Here is a 21,061-nt window from a genome sequence, read left to right on the forward strand (position 1 = left end):
AAATAAACGTCTGAGGGAAAATAAAGAACACCAGGATTAACGAGCATTAGTTTTTGAAAAGACATTTTTTAAAAACTAATCAAAATAATTCTTATTTTGTAAACAATGTCAAATTAAAAACTGTGTTTATTATTGATCATGATTATTTTCTGAATAGTTCATAACGTATAATAAAAAAGTACAACAAAAGTATAAATACATTTATAATATAAATAATTTTTAGTTAGTCAAAATGGTTTTTAGTTTATATGAAATGGTAATCCAAATCTGTATTCAAAACATTTATTATTTTCATTTAATGTTTAAAAATTCAAAACTTTATTTTGAATATTTACTTGTGTTTACCCAAGACAACTAAAGCAAAAGTAAAGAATAAGTTAGCCTAATAGTGTCTAACGGTTTAAGTGCTCTTTTAAGAAAGAGATAAAAAATTGAAATTCCTAAAAAAATATTCATGTTTATTATTTACCTATTTATGTACAATATTCTTACATATAGTTTATTCTAAAAGTTTAATAATAAACTTAACAACTGCTTCTTTCACACCAAATGGTTATGCGTATGTATAAACGAATCATTTATTCGGAAAGTTCAACCAAGCTCCAGAAATGCTTTTTGGGTAGTTCAGTAATACTTGGCCTTTTTCGTTCACTCGATAAAACAAAGATCCTGTCAATAAAAAAGAAACATTAATTTTGATAATCTAGAAGTATTTACTAAAAATACTTTATATTTACCTAAGTAATGGGAAAAAGTTACATAGTAATGCAGCTATAACAAAGATTGGGTTTTTAAACTCCGAATGGGGTTAACACTATAGATGGGCGGAAATTTAACAGCATATTCAGCATAAATTTTTATTTTTTAAGTAACTATATCTTGGTTATAAATATAAGAAAAAAAATGTTTTGCTCCATTGCCTTATATCAATTGAGTAGATCATTTAAAGTCATATTTTTTTTAGCTCCTAGAAAACAAAAAAGACCCTTAATTACACTGCTGATGATTACTTACACATTAAAAATTGCCTCAAGTAAAAAATAGAAATATCGTTTAGACGTTTTACCTTTGAAAAAATAAGTTACTCCATTTCTCCAAACGAAGACCGAATCAATATTTTTTGGCACTCCGGTCCAATTATCAACAATCTTCCTTGGAAAACCTACATCTAAAACATTCTTTGTTCCTCCAAATCTATAATACTCATCTTCTATAAATACATAAGTTCTTCCGTTATTCCAAACAAACGCTGCATCAATAGTTTTCACTCCTGACTTGATTCCTTTATACTTGTCAAAAATAGAACCGCTTTCCAAAAGTTTTCGATCAGAAAAATCTTTGTATGTGTAATATCTATAAATAAAAAGTACACCATCTATTATTGTTTAAACTATTGAACATTATTATTTTTTCATTGTTTAGCCCTATTTTTATCTTGGTATTATTTATCTTGGTAAACAAAATAAAAATTTATTCAATTCTTACAATAAAAAATTAAAAGATTCCGATATCTATTTATAAACTATTTTTAAAAATCACAAAAATCAGTCACAAATTAAACATTAAAATTTTAAACATTAAAAGTGCCAAAAATTTTAAACTTATGAATAAATTTTTTTTATTGGAGCTAAAAAATATAAATATTTATGTTTCATGAGCAAAAGAAAATTTAAAATAATAATCTAAAATCTCCCTCATCTCTATGAAATAAAAAACTTTAAATATAGCTTGCGCACAAATGGCTCCTTAAATGAACTATTATGCAAAACCAAACTGGGAATAGTTTAAGATTGAAGATTGTGTTCTTATATAATTTCGAAGAGTAGAAATATGTTAAAATAATCAAAATAAAAAAATTTCTCGAATCTTGACAACTTTTTATTTCTCGATACAAACATTTTTTTTAAACTTTTTTTGATTTTTGTTTTTAATAATATTAATAAAACTTTGAATACTAAAAATTTAATATAGTAAAATTATAAAAGATCTTGGTAACAAAATTGATTATGCGAGTTTCTTGCGTTTTTTTCGCGAGATAAACTTACATAAATTTTTACATATTTTGTATAATAAAAAAGTATAACTTTTTTATTATACAAAATTTGTAACAATTTTTTTTATACGTCACTTTTTTTAAAAAGTAGCTTTAATCTTATAAAATAATTTTCTACGAAGTAATTTAACATTCTTTTATATTTAAAGTTTGTGTTTTCTTAAAATAACATTTTTGTAGAGAGGTGTTTTTTTTTACACTCATTTTTCTGTGTTTTTAACAAAGAAAAATGAGTGGAAAAAAAAACGTCTTTTAAGAATTTAAGAATGTTAGTTTGTTATTTATTATGTAAATCTATAACAGCATAAAGATAATTTTTGTACACTTTGCGTAATTTAACATAACACTGACTCAAGTAAATATTACATGTAGTAAGATTTACACAGGGATCGCTGCAGCTTTTAATGATAATTGAGATAACTTTCAGACATGGAGTGTTATATTTATAATCCTTTATAAATATAAAGTATAAATATTTATACTTTATACTTATAAAGGATTCCATATCACTAAAATAATATTTATTTTATAACATTTGCCTATATCAAGTAAAGCAATCACAATTTTTGGGATTTATTTGTGCATAAGTAATCTCGATCACCAAAGGAAAAAAAAAAAAAAAAACTGCCGCAATAAGTTATTTTGTACTATAAATAGTATTTATTAGTTTAAAAGTAATGTTTTCTAATTTAGATATTATTCTTTATAGTACAATGATTTCAATCGTTTTCTTTTTTCTTATAACATTATAATAATTTCAAAGTAGTTCAAGTTTTTAAGATTGAATAATAAGTTTTTGGTCAATGAAAAGCAGTTATGACTAGGTAAATGACATCAGAAAGTTATGAAATTGTAATTGTATCAAATTGTAATTGTATCAAATTGTAATTGTATTAAATTGAAATTGTATTAAATTGAAATTGTATTAGTTAATCAACAAGAGATTTTAAAAGACAATAATATGAAAAACTAATTATATTTTTAACACAAGCGTTTAAAAACGTCCGCAGGATATCCGTAAAACGTCCTGTGGAAGTTCTATACATGCTAAGGCTGATCACTGTTTATACATTAAATCTTAAATGAAAGATAATGTGTACCTGTTAACAACTCACCTGGTTCCTTTAAAGAAAATCAACTTTCCATCACTATCCATATAACCTGAATTCACACTATTAACCTCTGGAAACAAACTAGATACCGTAAAGGGTCCTTCAGTTTTTTTCAAATCATTGTTAATTTTGTAAAATTTGTCATCATTGAACGCATAAGTAACCCCAGTTGATTTATCAAGAATAATAGCTTTTATCTGAAAACTGTTTTTCATTTTTTTAGTGGGTGTCACTGTTGTAGGCAACATTGTCGATTTTTTGGAACCTAAATAGATAGTATGTGGTAAACTATTTTTATTATGTTTTTTGATTAAAATTTTTTATTTTTGTATGAAAAATAAAATAAATGATACATAATAGCAATAAGATAGTAAAACCTACCGTAAATACTTTGTATTCCTAATACATCATCTTCAGACAGCTGAATATTTCTTACATCTTTTACTCTATACCAAGGAAACATAAGAGCTTCTTTAACATTCGAATGCTCTAAACCTATACTATGTCCTATCTCGTGAACTGCAACCCATAGTAAACTGCGACCCTCAGGTGATTCAATTGTGAACTTTTCAGCATCATCAAAATGGACATCACCCGATAGTCCTAGTATTAAACACCAATATGTCAACCAAACATGACAGTTATTATATTTGAATGTATGTATGTATGTATGTATGTATGTATGTATGTATGTATGTATGTATGTATGTATGTATGTATGTATGTATGTATGTATGTATGTATGTATGTATGTATGTATGTATGTATGTATGTATGTATGTATGTATGTATGTATGTATGTATGTATGTATGTATGTATGTATGTATGTATGTATGTATGTATGTATGTATGTGTGTATGTATGTATGTATATAAAAGATAGAAACCTTCGTTGGTGTGAGGATAAAATGCATGAGCCAGAGTTCCACCAACCCCATCAAACCTGTAGGGGTCGTCATGGTAATCCTGTGCAAACTTAATCTCAATATCAGCTTTTTTGTTTTCGTTTATTTGGAGTTGACGAAATTTTAAGTTTGTAACTGCTTCCCACATTGAAAAAGCCTTTTGTAATGTTGTTTCAATTTCACCACGGGTTAAACCGTCGTTGTTATTATTTAAGAGTTTCCAAGTAAGTTCCTATAATAGAAATATATATATATATATATATATATATATATATATATATATATATATATATATATATATATATATATATATATATATATATATATATGCATACAAAAATTAAAAATTTTAGTTTTTAGGTGTTCAAAAAAGCTGTAAATAATAAAAAGAAAACAAAAAAAATATACATTTTTTTTCCAGGTGGTTCCCTGCAGCGTATATCGTCTATTTCTAGATTCATTTGGTTTTTTAAAATCAGGCAAGCCGCAACGAGGGGTCTCAATTAGTTCCTGAGTTGGTGAGTCTAATATACCAGAGACTGGTATTCCAGCAAATCTTTGCAAGTTTTCTATTGAGTTTCGAATTTCTTTTTCATTGTTTATAGAGCCGACCTCAGTTGATAATGTATAATAACCCAAATTCGCCAAGTAATCCTATTAGTATAACACAGATTTAAAGTTCACTCACGCACTCATAGTTTTGCTTATTTTAAGAACAATGTTTCGTTGAAATTAATTATAAATTAACCAAGTGATGTGTGACGAAATGAAACACTTTAATAAAGTTATTATTCTAAGTAAATTTTTTGGGATTTTATATTTTTAAATGCACCTTAAACGTCATATTAAAAAAAATCTAACATGATTATGTTAGTTATTAAATTTTTGTCAAATAAAGCACGCTTTACTTGACAAAAATTTTATTTGTTCTATATCTAGTACTACAAAATCGTTTAATATCTTACCATATATCTTACCATAGCTAAAACATAATATCTTACCAACGTTTTTCTTGGAACTTGTATATGTTCAACAGGTAGAGATTGTGCAACGTAAAATATAAAAAACAATTTAAACCCTAACGAAACGAACATTTTCTTTACAACTAAACAGATTGTTGGTAATGTTATCTTTGTTTTAAAATGTTTCTCGACTAACTCAGTATTTATGAGAAAAATTATTGAAATTGAAACCGTTTTTCATGACGCATGTTTGTGTGACGTAACTGAAACGGGATAATTTTGAGTAAAGTTAGGTGTTCGGTAACGCGTGTTATTTACTTAAGGAAAAGAAAAATATTGTAACAATCATACATAAATTTTCTTAAAGTTTACATTGATGATATTTTTGTTTTGTGTTTAGCTTATTTTCTCGTTTTACAGAAAGTATTTTTTTTTTTTTTATTGTAATATTAGCACAATATTACGTAAATAAAATTAATTTTAATCAAGTTATTTTGATATTTTACTAACTTATACAATCAATTGCTATTTCTTTTTTTCATTTTTTTTTTCAACTATATTATATTATTTATTTATAACTTTTTTCTGGAAAAAAGATTCCCAGTTTAGTTCATTTTATGCCAAGTGTATGTATCTTTTTTTAATTTGATTTTAATAACGGAGTTTTCCTATTTAAACAAATCAAAATAAACAAAAAAAAAAAGGTTGTACTATGATCAGTGCCGCCGAGAGGGAGGGGGGTTAGAGGTACAGGTTGTCCCGGGCGGCAGATATTTAAAGGGCGCCAAATAAAAAGAGAGTACCTAATAAAAAATTATTAATAAAATATGTAAAAACATCTTTCTATAATTTTACCATCACTTTATCTGTTTTTAATATTGTTTTATTATATAATAAAATTTTTGCCTGAAGGTTTTATTCTATTTTACTTTACGTGGGGGAGTTGTTTTGAGTGGAATCTTTTCCGCCGTATTTGAAACAACCAAAAATTGTTCAAATGAATTAAAAACAACTACAATAAGCATTTGCTGTAAATCGTTTAAGAAGTTCTAAATTCTACGAGAACCTGTGAAATCTTTCATGACTAAAATCTACATAACAATATAGCAAATACTTGCTTTAAATGTAATCAATGTTTAACAATTTTGATGAAAGTGCCGTCGCTGCTGGGCTAGAGATCCCCCTTCCCTCCAAAAAAAACCCTGTCCATAAGATCTCAATTTTAAAACATATTTTCCACTTGGAATTACTTAGAGAAAAAAAGCTTCTTATATTTCTTTTAAATTCGTCTTTCTTCTCCCCCCCCCCCTCCTAAATTGGGGTGTGTGGGGTAGCTCTGGATGATGATAATGATTAGTGAAAACTAGGTTTAACTAACTGATATCAAAGAGATTTTATAGATGTTGTTTTTAGATGATATATTAACTATTTTGATGATGTTAGTTTTTCAATGTTATTTCAGTATCGACATTTTCAATGTTATTTCAGTAGATTTCAAAGTTTTTACAGGAGCGACTTTTTGATATTATTCCGGTATAATAAATTTTAATAAAAATATTTTTCAAAGTTTTATAAACAATGTCTTTCATCATCATTATACTTAGAACTAAAAAACAAAAAAAATGTTGAGTGACATTTAAAAAAATGTTTTCTTTCATTAATAATATCGTTAAATTAATAATATAATTAAAGTTATCTATAAAGTATCTTACAGCACTATTGGTATATACATTGTGACGCGGCGTGGCTTCATTTTATTTTTAGACTTAAAATCAAAAATTTCATTTCATTTGTTACAATTTTAGCGAAAAACATCCAAATTCTAATGCTCATATGGACCAGTGTTGGCTCAAGTGGCACACTCAAGCCTAATCGGCTCTTTTTTCGTGCTAATTATGATAGACCGTAGCTAGTACTAAATAGTAATTATTAGTTTAGTTTGTTAAATCAATTATTAATGTTTGTTAATAAAATTTTGTGTTTAGTGTTAACGGAAAACTTGTTTGAGCAACCTAAGATTTGTTAAGTTATCTTCAGACTTAATAGAAGAAACACATACCAATGATTGTGCTCTGTTAATGAATAAAAACCTTATAGCAGCGAGTTTTTCTAATTTTGCGCATAAGCTTTTTAAATTTTTTTGCATAGATTTTTTTAATTTTTTTGCCTTTTTGTTTACGCTCTAAAGCGATGACTTAAACTTAAATTTACAGCTGTGGCGCAGCGCACTGCAGTGGGGTTCAATGCCAGCTCGGACAGATAAGTAACATTGTTTAACGAAGAAGTGTCAGTTTCATCGACTTAATGAAAATAAATTAATAAAACAAATTAAAACAAAAAAAAAAAGGGGGGGGGGGATTTTCATATCTATGAATAAAGTAAATAAAAAAACCTCCGGTTTTTTAAATAAATAGTTATAGTGAACTTAACTAAATATTTTTTTTCCTTTGTATTTTATATCTAATATTGATTTTACACATTAGATGCCCAATCTTTTCTTATCTTTAGAAGTTGATTTCATTCTACCTCTGCTGATAAAAAAGCATTATAGTTTTTTTTAGTGTTATTGTAAATTAAATTGTAATTTTCCTGCTGCTGAAAAAAAAAATAGGAGTATAAATCTAGTATGGTGCACAAAGGTGAACAAAGTTCTAATAAAGGACCTAAAATGAGTAAACTAATCATAAAACAGTTTTTGCTTACGTGAGCAATAACTAATTGTAAAACGATATAAAACGATTTACATTTATAACAGAAAATATTGAGTTTTTAATAAATTAGATTTATTGATCCAATTTTTATATAAATGTTTATTGACCAAAAAGAAACGATAAGTCGAAAAATAATCCTTAAATTTGATCATTGAATTATTTTATTGATCATGGTGAGTCTTTCTAGGGTGACTGGGATAATATCGAAAAATGAATTTCGGAATAGTGTCGAATATATTAAAAAGGCCTAATATCGCAAAAATAAAGAATAGTGTCGCAATTGAATTTAATGAATAGTGTCGAAAACAAAAAAAAAGAATAGTGTTGCAATTATTAAAAAGAATAATGTCGCAAACAGTTAAATTGGAATACTGTCGAAAACGAAAAAAAGGAATAGTGTTGCAAATAATGAAAGGTATAGTGTCGCAAATAGTAAAAACAGAATAGTGTCGCAAATATTATAAACGGAATTGTAGTCGATGAGAACTAGCGTAAAGTAGGGTCAAACCCAGATAAAAATAATATAATGCTGAAATTTTGCAGAGAGAAACCGCACAGTCTTTGAGAGCACGTAAAAAAAAACCCAATTGATTGTCAGTAATTTCCCTTTTGGGGCAACTTTAGCGGCGAAAAAGGGTCCATTTTGACACCTCTTAATCTTATAATTGACGTTTTGTCATGATGTTGCTATAACATTGTCAACATTTTTGTTTGATATATATATATATATATATATATATATATATATATATATATATATATATATATATATATATATTATTGAAAACATTTAATACGAATATATATTTACTTTAATTTTATTTTTATTACACCAATTGTTTTCAAAAAAAGGTAACTTTGATTCCGTTTTTTTGTTTTCGACACTATTCCTTAAACTCATTTGCGACACTATTTCGTTTTTTTGTTTTCGACACTATTTATTAAACTCCTTTGCAACATTATTTCTTTTTCTACTTTCGACACTATTTATTAAATTCATTTGCGACATTATTCCTTATTCTGTTATTCGACAATCAACCATGCGACAATTTGCGACACTGTTCCTTTTTTCACATTTTCGACAATCAAATTTGCGACGATAAAAATTGCGACAATCAAAATTTTACGACACTATTCCGCCACACCTCGTTCTAATTAACCAACAAACATCTATCTATACGTCTTATTAGAATTATATGCAAAAGCATACAAAAAATAATTCTTAAAAAAATTTAATGCATTTCATTATTCTGTCAGGTCATTCTAAAAATTTTATTTTTGCTACGTAATAAATTTTATCATCTTTTCTTAAAATCCTTTTATGCATTCGCGAAATGTAAATATATTTCGCAGTTGTGTTGTCTGATTCAGTTTACATTAGATTTGAGAAGGTGTGTGTTTTAAAAAAAAAATTAGTCTAACAATGTTTAAATAATGTTTATATCAGAAATATAGATAATCGATTTTTTTTTTCTCTAAAAAGTTACTACAATATATCAAAATTTGTCAATCAAGTTCGTCATTCTGCGCGTTTATTAAAAAGTACATACAGGGCCGTCCCGAACGGGGCGTGTAGGGGTGTTCCACCATATAAGGTCATATAAGCATTTGAGTTGGTACATTGAGCAAGTTTCGAACTATAGTTGGCAAATTGCAAATATTGAGGACTTTTTTTTTTTTTTTTTGGTGTCTCTAGTTGGCAAAAAATACACACAACACCCCAACCCCACCCCCCTTCCGCCACGGAAGACCTCTTCGGGACGGCCCTGAATACATAGTTGTCGTGATAATTTAATTGAATGTTAAAAGTTTTTATTGGTGTTTTAAATCTCTTAAAAAAATAAAATTATCACAAATGTTTCAAAACATATATATTATTTTAGCGACACTTCCTTATTGAATATTTTCACCCCAGAAGTCCATGCCGTTTTACATCGCATCAACAAATTTAAATCATTGGATCACTACATTTAGAAATCAGTTCAGAGCTAGTTCAACATCTCTTTATTGTATAATTCTATAAATTAAAAAAAAAATTTTAATGTTCTTTTTCATTTATTTTGTATTTGCTTTTGTATTTCTGCAAGTTAAGTTTTCCATTTTTTTTATAATTTCAAAATAATGGTTTCTGCTGATTGAATATAGTTTTCGATTTGAAATTTTCCGGACATATTCCTAACAACCACTGATCTCAAAATATAACTGGATAGCGTATGCGGCAAATTTTTTGAAGCCAGTTTTGGCCTCCCAAGATGGCGACGGTTTCGGTTGATTACAAATGAAGAAATTTTTGTTACGAACTCGTATGTCATTTACATATATAAATATTATGAAATGTACATGTCTCAAATATAATTTTTGGTTTTACATAACAATAATTTAAAAAAAAAGGCAGTATTACATATTTACGTAAATTTCTCTATTGTTTAATAAAATATATTCTAAACAATAAGTTTGTATAATTATTATTATTAAAAAAGCAAAATTTTATAATAATATCTTGCTTTTTTAAAGATAAATAAATGTTATTAAATAAGATAAAAATTTTTAGTTTTTTTAATTAAGAATTAGTTTATTTAACATTAGTAAAGAACAAATAAGGAACTAGTAGTTATACAAGTTAACAATTTCTAAACAACTTTCGAATAATTATTTTAAGTTTGAAAAACTGAAATAGTTTTATTCATATTTTGTTTATTTTTCATTTAACTACTTTCTTTTAATTTTAGTTTTACTATAAATTATTTGTTTAATATTGTTTATAATACAATTTATGCACCTTTTAGTTCTTAACTACCCAATGCTGTGTGCATTGGGTAGTTAAAAACTAAAAATAACATAACTGCATGGTAGGCAGCTAAATATCTTTTTAAAATAAACTATTATGAAATTAGTTTTTCAAATAGATATCACAAATTTACAAATGCTGCATGAACTATTAGCTGAGCTCTGTGAGTACACACAACTCAGGGGTTCCTTCTAGAATTTTTTTATACAGTTATTTGTGCCTTATATATATATATATATATATATATATATATATATATATATATATATATATATATATATATATATATATATATATATATATATATATATATATATATATATATATATATATATATATATATATATATACATAAATACATACTCATTTTTCTAGTTAATTTGGCAGCCAAACTGCCAAATGAGCCAAAAAACAAGGAAAATATATTGTTATCACTTATAGTTGAGTCAAACATGAGGAGCTAGATCAATTATTATTTTCAAGAAATCAACTGATCTCAAAGCAGCACTTGCTAATGCATTTTGAATTCCAATTTCATTTGGAAAGAGGCAATCTATTAAAACAACCAATTAATTTGGAAACACCTTTCTGTTTCTTTGTATATAACACTTATGGTTGGTTTAATCAAACCAACCGTAAGTGTCCTTATATCTTATATACCTCCTATGTCTTTGAATTTTAAAAAGCTATTTTGTTTTAAATGAAAAGGGAGTACTAGTGCATTCTGACATTTAATAAGGATATTTTTTTTTGAAGTCATTTTATCTACGTATCCAGCAATATATGGGATCAAAGTTTTTTTTGTATTCAAATAGATTGTTTCAGTTTGGAATATCTGCATTATCGTGATCACTAACTGTTGGTTCTCTCTCCAACAAATCATATTTTCTTATTAATTCAATTTCAGTAAAAGATATTTTAGTACTAAAATCACCAAAAGAATCGTCAAAAACATATATATGAGTTTTATCTCTGATGCTGCAATTTTCATTTGAAAATTAAACGGTACTTTGCATAAAAAGTTATTTATATGTGAATTGTTGGCCATCGATATTGCTGTTAAACATTACTGCAGATCTCACAGCACCGAAAAAGAGCTCTAGATGGTTTTGACTGAGTTTATATGATAATAAATAATTTAATGGTGAACCTTCTTTTTCAACCTAGTCAAGAAATACCTTGAGCAGATTTAATTGCTGCCAAATATCCAATGAAATCAGTTTTTCGATTATACAAGATCATTTGTGTACCAGTAATCTCTTTAAGACTAATGATATTCTTTAGCAAATCATTTTCTTGAATTTAATGTCATATAATCAATCTATTATGCGAATAAACTCAACAACATATTTATAAAATTATTTAACAGCTATTTACAGTTCATTAATATAAAAAAGTCAGCAAGCTGAAATATACAACCATAATATTTAACAGCAGGTAAGCAGGATATTTAATTAAAGTTAAGGAGATATTTCAAAGAGGAGGAAATGTTTTGAACATTTCTATATAAAGATATAAATAGATTTTTTTCAAACAAATGTATTTTTATATACATTTGTTTCTTCAATTGTACTGAGTGATTATCCTTCAAACTATAAGAAACTATTATTTACTTTTTATTTGTTTTAAAAGTTGTTATAAATAACTATAATTCAGACCTGGTTTTTTTTACCAGTATAAGTGACACTTAATAATATTTTATTCAAATAGTTTATGCAATAATAGAATTCAAGTATAATATAATTCTAAAAGGAACCCCTAAGTTTTTGTATACTCACAGCACTCAGTTAACAATTCATGTAGAATTTGTACAAAATGGCATCTTGTTACAAAAAATAGAGAATATAGTAGTAGAGAATATAGAGGGTAGAAATGATTGCCGTTTATCATACTGTTATGTTATTAACCTTCTAGCATACAGCATTGGGAACTAAAAACTATAAGACTCACAGTTTTTAGTTCCCAATACTTATACATAAGACTTAACTAAATTTGTAAATGCCATTTAATAATAAATTCAATTATACAAAAAAATAATTTCTTTTTTTCTCTAATATTTATAAAATTCATTTGTTTTCTTTTATTTTTAACAAATTTATAAGCTTATTTAATTATTTAATATAGCCATTTAAAATGTATATCGGTTTCACCGCTAGGAACTAAAATCGCCGCCATCTTGGGAGGCCAATTTTAGCTTCAACTTTTTTCGGAAAAAACAATAGAACCAGCTATCCAGTTATATTTTGAGATCAGTGCTAACAACATTAAAATTCATTTGACAAATAGATTTTATTTAGTAATTTTTAAAGCTCATTATTTTTAGTTTTTGCTTCTTTAAATTGCTTGTTAATAATATGAATTTTAATTATTTAAAAAAAAGCGATTACATCTTTAATTATAAAAGGACTTATTAAAAATCTACCGAAGACATCAACAAATATGCAAAGCTCGGCTCACGGTTCTTAAATCTAAATCAAGATGACGTGTTCGGAAACACAAGAGTTAAGAGCTTTTTTAAACTGTTTTTGCGTCATTATGAGTTTTTGGTAAAGTTTTTCAAAACCATTTTTTTTTTTAAAAAAAACATTTTTTTTACATATAAATAATTTTTTTTCATATTTTTAACACTTTTTTTATTAATATTTCATAAAAGTATTTATTTTATGGTCTACAACCTTGTGCAGTTTTTTAAATATTATGCAAGTTGCAAGTTTTTAGAATGTTGTCATTCCTCCTCTTATGTGCAACCTGTAAATTCCTGTAAATACTTTTCGTAAATGACCTTATGCTGTCTACCTTTCCATATGTTACTTAAATAAAATTCTCAATTGGTTTTAAACAAATTTGATAAACCATGACAACTTTGATGACCATATTTTCATGCACCATTAAAGTTAATTTTATCTAGAATATTTTTAAAAGTATAATTTTTTGTTGGTAATAAAGCTAATTTTTTGTTGGTAATAAAGTTTTTAAAAAGGATTTAGCAAAGAAAAAAATTGTTGTTTAAAAGCGTCATTTAGAACTGTTTTCAAAAATAACTTTTTTTAATTAAAAGATTTCCTAATCAAATTAAGACCTTTGATCGATGGCTGTATTAGGCGTTCGCCTGTGCAGAATATTATAAAAACAGACGATCAAATATATATTGTTTATAAAAAAATTGAAGGAGAAGTTCAAAACTTATCTTTTAACTTCTTAGTACTTAACCTCCTGAGTTTTAATGATATAATGAAATAATAATATGTATTGAAATATGACAAATACTGTAAATTAATTATATCAAAGTTAAAAGTATACATAAAAAATAATGTTATAAGTGAATGAAATAAAACAATATATAAGAAAGTGCATCAGGAGATAATATACCTGCCCTTACTTTTCGCTTATTTTATTTATAAATTGATAATTTTTAAATTAACAATTTAAAAATAAATTTTGAAAAACATATTTTCACACTTTATCTACCAATTCTTATTTACCATGAAATAGAGACAAATGGCTCCACTAGTTAAAATAACAGTTTTAAGGGTCATCCCAGAGTATAGGACTCAGGAGTGATCTGGAGATCGGTCTGACACGCGCGAGCGATTCAGACCGAGCTCCAAATCACCTCTGAATTCATCTAAAAGTTGTGTGAATATAACGTAAACATTTGAATTTTAGATTTTTTTATTAAAAAATGAAGAGAGTCCAAAAAAACAAAACTCGATGAAGAAATACTAGAGAAAACAATTTTGCAAATATTGAACTTATATAATCAACTCCAAATGAATCATCAGCTTCATGTTTATCGGCATCATCTGCAATATCTTTGGTGCACAACTGTTAAGATTGTTGGACAGAAAAACAAGTAAGTTTGTTCACAAAACAAAATAAATGGTTTGCGGTAAAAGAAAATTATTCCTAAAGTTTTTCAAAAATGAAAACTTTAGAAACAGAAAATAAAAAAACATATTCACGTCATTTCAAATTAGTGGATTTCATGTTCAATAATTTCAAAGAAAAAATTCTACAGGCACCTCACTAGAATTGTTAAATATATTCCGATGCAGATTAAAAAAACAATTGACAACATTATAGTTCAAAAATTTGTATCATAATTGACTAAGCTTACTGTAAAAAAATACTTTGGTAACATTTTTGCAATGTGAAGTCGGGTAAAGTAGGGTAATTTCGGCGTATTAAGCCATTTTGTTGTTTATAGACAACGGTTGCTTTAATAACGTTAAAAAATCATGCATATCAATGCCCTGCAGATATATCTATTAAATAATAGTTAAAAAATTGTTTTAAACTTACAAAGTTTTATGTAAAATTTGTTTTACAAAATACTAAAAAATGACGAAATTAGCGACCTAGTATGGTATTTTCGGCTCTATGATACGGTAAATTCGGCATACTTGAGAAAATTAAGACGTTTGTTGAAAACGCATTAATATAATTAAAATATTATAAACAGCTATAAATCTCCATTGTATAAAGTAACTGTCTCTTAAATGGAATTTGTTACACCTAATTCGCAGTAATTAAGGGCGTTGCAATTGCAAAGATTAATAATTATTAAACCATCCATTTTAGTAAAGTATGAATATATCACCCAAAACAAAAACCTTTTAGAAAAATGTGATATATGAAATGATTACTAATTTCTATGATTTCGATGATTATTTCTAAATTCTGTTTAAATAAGAATTCTTGTTTATAAGCTCATATGAAGTTAATAAAATAATATTTTACATAACTTCTATAGTTAAACATAAAAAAATAAAATACAAAATTCAAAGAAAACTTTATAAAAAGAGATTTATTTACGAAAGTTAAAAAACAGTTTATCAATATATGACATGTAACTTTTTTTTAAAGAATCAGTGTTTCATACAATCATCACAAGTAAAAACTTTTTTAGCATAAACACCACATATAGCAGCACATGTTTCATGCCACCATCTAGAGCATTTATGGCATTTATCCCATTTTTCCTTTAAATACGGATCGACAGGATCACCATAACTGTATTGACACATTGCACAAAGTTGTTTATTAATCGCACCTTTTGCATCAAGGTTATTCAAACATGCCTTTTGATGTGTAGATATATCTTTTTTAATGCACTTGCTGAGATTTATATGGTGATCCAGTAATTTTTTCAGCATGATTTACCCTCCTTTTTATACCTGTTCGTTTTGTATTTTTAATTTCAAGTCCAGCTAGTGATCCAAATGTAACACCATGAGGTTGTGAGGTTTCATTAGAGGTGGCTAATTCTAATGACTTCTGAAGTGTAAATGATAAGTTAAAAATATTTAACTAAAAAAGATGAATAAAACTAGTATATAAAATGTAAATTAAAAAAAATAGTTAAAATGTTTTAAAAAAATTTGAAATTTTTTTAAGAATTTTTTTTTAGGCTAAAAAAACAACAGAAAAATTATTATTTTGCTTGATATAAAACAAATTAAATTTGTGTTTAAAATAAATGGCGGAAGATGGTAAAAATAATACACCTTTTAAAATGATTTACCTTTTTGAGAAGCAATAATACATTCTGTGACAAAATCAACATGATCTAAATCTTTAGCAGAGTCTAACTCACTGTCGAGAGTAGGATGCATTTCAGAGGTAATATTTGGCTTTGAAATTTTTGATACAATATATGAGTGATCAGTAGCCTTAGCTGCAGCAAAGTCTTCTTTAGTAAACACATTTCTATCAAATGGATATATTCCACATTTTTTAAACCCTGACTGACAATTTTAAACAGTTGCAGCTTTCCCATAAGCTATTCCAAATAATTCACTAACCTCTAATTCAGTTACAGGATGACCTGGATGATGACGAAGCTAAATACCAACTTCTTGATCATAGAATATTTTGAGGCTTTTAAAAAATGAAACATCAAGTGGTTGCAGTTTGTGTGTGCAGTGGGACGGAAGTGATAATATAATAACATTTGTTTCGCAAGCTTTTATAATAACACTAAGATTTTTTTTATGACTTGAATGTCCATCTAAAATTAGAAGAACTGGTTGGTTTCTAGACTGTGGCTGGACTGCAAGTAAAAAATGATCAAACCATTTTTCAAACAAACCAGTTGTTATCCACCCATTTTTGCTGCCACCAGAAATAGAACCAACTGGGGCTTTATCTAAAAATTCAGGTCTCACTCGAATACGTGGATAAATCAGCATTGGAGGGACAATAAATCCGCTTGCTGATTGGCAACAAACTATTGTGATTGTTTTTCCTCTTTTCCGAGCTTGTTAAGCCACCAACACAATGCTTTCCTTTCAGGGCAACAACTTTTCCTGGTTTATGGCATATAGACAATCCGGATTCGTCTACGTTGAATAAGTTTGATGGTGGAATAATCTGCATTCCATTGGCACTAAACATTATTTTTTCTATTTCATCATAAAAACGATTAACTTTTATTCTATTAAATCCAATGGCTCGATGCAATGACGTTGATTCAGCAACTCTTATGGAGAGTTTAACCATTCTTTTCCTGCTGATTTAGTTCCACAATTAAACTTGTGAATAATACCATTTTCTTCACAAAACTGGAATACCATTTATTTCACATCTTTTGGAGACAGGCCAAATAATCTCTGTGACATGGTCAGAAGAACTTCTACTAGCTCTTTTTCTTGAAAAGCTGAGAGTGTTGTTGGGTGTCCTGCACTTAACTTTTTAACACAATTATCAACAGACGCTCGTTTTATATAGTCATGTAGTGCTTGCCTTGGTATTTTATATTGTTTAGCAGCAGAATATTTCAAGCAACCATCGACTAAAACTGCATGTACTGCTAGTTTTAACGATTCATTTGACCAATTACCATATTTTACACATTTTGAACCCATTATATGATGCTGTCAAATAATGTTTATATAATATATATATATATATATATATATATATATATATATATATATATATATATATATATATATATATATATATATATATATATATATATACATATATATATATATATATATATATATATATATATATATATATATATATATATATATATATATATATATATATATATATATATATATATATATATATATATATATATATATATATATATATATATATATACTATGTATGTATGTATATAATAAATTATAACTTATTATATAGATGTTATTAAATATGACATAAATTTAATTTATATTGTGGGGAACTAATATTTTATCAAGTTACACACAGACACTAACGAATTCATTTTTTTACTAACTCGTTATTATTATATTACTATCTGAATTACTAAAATCAACTTCTATACATAATAGTTCAAACGCTTATTTCCATTTTGGTTTCAAAGAAAGAACAGGTCGCCAAATTCGGCACTGCCGAAATTAAAAACTATTCATAAGCCGAAATTATCTCCTTAGAGCAGTCCTTGGAGAAACTTTTATATCTTGAAATATTCTCTGAGTTTCATCTTATTGTTGCTCACATTTTATTCAGTTTATATTTTTAAATAAAATAAATAACAACATTTGGTAAAAATTTCAGAGAAAAAATCATTTATCCTACATTTTCAAAATTGTAAAAATGTTAAGAAAGAGCTAATAATCATAAATTAACGTACCTGTAATGTAAAAATAAAACTTTAAACTAATATTTTTAGAAAAATTGTTTATCTTACTACAATACCCAACTATAATTTTAATAATCCAATAAATAAATATTTTTAGGTGTCTTTTGAAGGGGTGCCGAAATTATCTCCCTGCCGAAATTACCTTACTTTACCCTACATGCTGCAATTAATTCTTTCATGATTTTCGTAGATTTAAAAAAATTGACGACTACAACTGCAGAAAATATTTTTTTCAGTAGTTATAGACAGAGCCGTATTAAGGCGAAGGCTGAGGAGGCTATAGCCTTAAGCCCACCACAAAAAATTGGCCCGCTAAAAAAAAGATAAAACAATTATAAAATAGAGGCCTACTCCTAGAAAAAATATCAACAAATGAAAAAAGCCCATCTTTTTAAAAATGTCAAAAAGGCAAAAACATCAAATTTTCAACGATCGGATATTGAAACTCGCGGCCTGATATACTAAATGTTTAACTATCGAACAGATAGTTAAACAGATGGTTAAACTAGACACTGTAAAAAATGTTTATCTATCAGATGTTTAACTATCAAAAACCTAGACACTGCAAGAATATAATTCACTTCGTGGCATAAATTGCCTTTTTCTCGTTTTCATTTTTTTTTTATATCTGATTCTTTAAAAAAAATTTAGTGCAGACTGTTCCCTCATTATATTATTAATAAAGTATTTTCTTTTTATTAAAATAAAAGTTAATAACCATGAAAAAATATAAAAGCTGATGGAAGAAAGATAAAAATTCAAGGAAGATGAAGAGAAACTTTATAAAAAGGTTCTGGCAGTAACTAAAAAGATTACTGAACTCTATCAAACCCACAACATTACCAAGCCTGAATTGAATATTGAACTAGGTATAAGTAGCGCAATCGCAACTGAAACTTGTCAAACTGTTGATCATGACCAAGCAATAGGTATTTTATTTTATAGGTATATGATTTTAGATAACTTAACAACAAATATAAATCATGAACCTCAAGACGAACCATTTCTAGTAGAAGGTCTAGCAGAAGAGTTGTGGAAAATGCAATGTGATAGACTTGCAGATGCAGATACGTAGTTTCCTGATTATATAGGAATGTGGAAAGTTACTGATGTTTTGCACAATTAAATCTGTTTAAAAAAAATTGCTAGTTGTCAACACATGGAAAACAATTTTAGCACGTCAGAAAGAATATTTCTAGGTGATACTTTTAAACGACGTTGTTTAAAATCTTTTTTTTCCGAGAGCAATTAAACGGTGAGAAAGTTCAGCGTAATTGGAAAAATGCAGACAGGGATTTAAGTCGCCATGAAGTCAGTACTTTGTACAGAAATAGTATTGAAAAAGTTATTTGAATAAAAACCACAGGGAAACAAATAGATAAAAGTCTTAAAGAACTATTCTCGTCAACTTCTCAAATGGATTTTAAGTATAACCAAATTATTGTCGGCAAGAGGTGTTGCATTTTATGGAAATGGAGAGATTATTAAATCGGTGAGCTATGGAAGTTATTTAGGATGTTTGGATTTACTTGCGGAGTATAATTCATTTCTTTCAGAAGACATTCAATAACACGCTAACAAAGGTAGAGACCACATATCTTATTTGTCATAAACAATTTGTGATTAATTTATTTTAATTATAAGTGATCAGTTAATGAGGCAGGTCATACAAGAAATAAAAGGTGCAAAATACCATTCTGTCTCAGGTGACTCAACGCCGGATGTTTCGCATTCAAACCATTGATAATTCAATATGTAATAGCAAGAGGACCAGTTAAATTAAATATGAGTGGAAAATACAATGGTATCCGAGCCTGGATTAGCAAAAAAAAACAAAAACAGTATACCTGAATATATTCCATGTTTTAGAAATTCTCTAAATCTTGTTGGTCGAAATGCTGTCAACAGCTGCCCATTTGCAGTTTATTTTTTTGGTTTTGTTCAAAAACTGTTTGTGTTTTTCTCTGCTTCAACACACCAATGGAATCGACTTTTAACTGACTTTACTCCTTAACGAATACCTACATTGAAAGGACTTTTGGATACATGTTGGTCTGCCCACCACAATGCAGTTGGTTCACTGCAGAAATGATGCCGCAACGAATTTTTTAATGGAATTTTATATATCTATCATAAATTGTATTTTACAGGACTAGATGTTAATCTGCTTCTATAAATTGCTTTTATATAATCACAGACCGCATTTCCATTTATACTTCCATCTTAGAGAAATTTAAAAAAAAATCAATGTTCATACAAATTAATAATTGCAATAAATTAAGAATACTATATTGGGAAATATCATTTTTAACTGGCTCAGAAAAGAAATTTTCCTTTTTTTAATAAATATAATCGTAGTTACAATCAAAGTATGTTTATTTAACTTTTCATATATTTATTGTTGTCTTGTGTACGCTATCAATGGAAAGAATTAAATACTCATTAATAAGTATGTATATTTAATTTATTTTTTGTGTTTCTTAAAAAACCACTAGGCTAAATATAATGCTTATGTGATATATAATTTTTTTTTAATATAAACAAGCATATCTTGAAATACGCTAACTTACTTATATTATAAAAATTAATCGATTAAATATTGTATGATTTAAATACCCGCGTGTTAAAGCAAACCTTGGCTTTAACAATACTATGACAGTAACAGATATTAAACCTTTAATATCTGTTACCGTCATAGGTTTAACATTGTTGTTTCGTACTGCGTTGAGAAGATTGGATACTAACTAAGAAAATTCACAATAGTTAATAGTAGTTACTGAAAAACTTTATAATCTTGTAATGATATAAAATGATTTAGATAAAATGAGTTTAGATTGATTTTGTGTTAAAAATAAGAATATGAAACATTAAAAATATGTTATGATATATATATTACATCCAGCATGTTTTTT

The 21,061-nt window shown here is 26.9% G+C and overlaps 1 protein-coding gene across 1 annotated transcript; it reads right to left on the bottom strand.

The window, feature by feature from the left end:
* Positions 1-437: 437 nt before the first annotated feature.
* LOC100200849 (matrix metalloproteinase-14-like) lies at positions 438-5,189 on the bottom strand. The gene is given in 7 exon segments (NM_001309747.1): positions 438-669; positions 1,067-1,353; positions 3,169-3,430; positions 3,547-3,768; positions 4,053-4,302; positions 4,479-4,724; positions 5,072-5,189. Coding segments are annotated over 7 exon segments (1,455 nt in total). The 5' UTR covers positions 5,165-5,189; the 3' UTR covers positions 438-574.
* Positions 5,190-21,061: the final 15,872 nt, after the last annotated feature.

The sequence above is a fragment of the Hydra vulgaris genome, chromosome 07 (genome assembly GCF_038396675.1).
Source record: "Hydra vulgaris chromosome 07, alternate assembly HydraT2T_AEP".
Lineage (NCBI taxonomy): Eukaryota > Metazoa > Cnidaria > Hydrozoa > Anthoathecata > Hydridae > Hydra > Hydra vulgaris.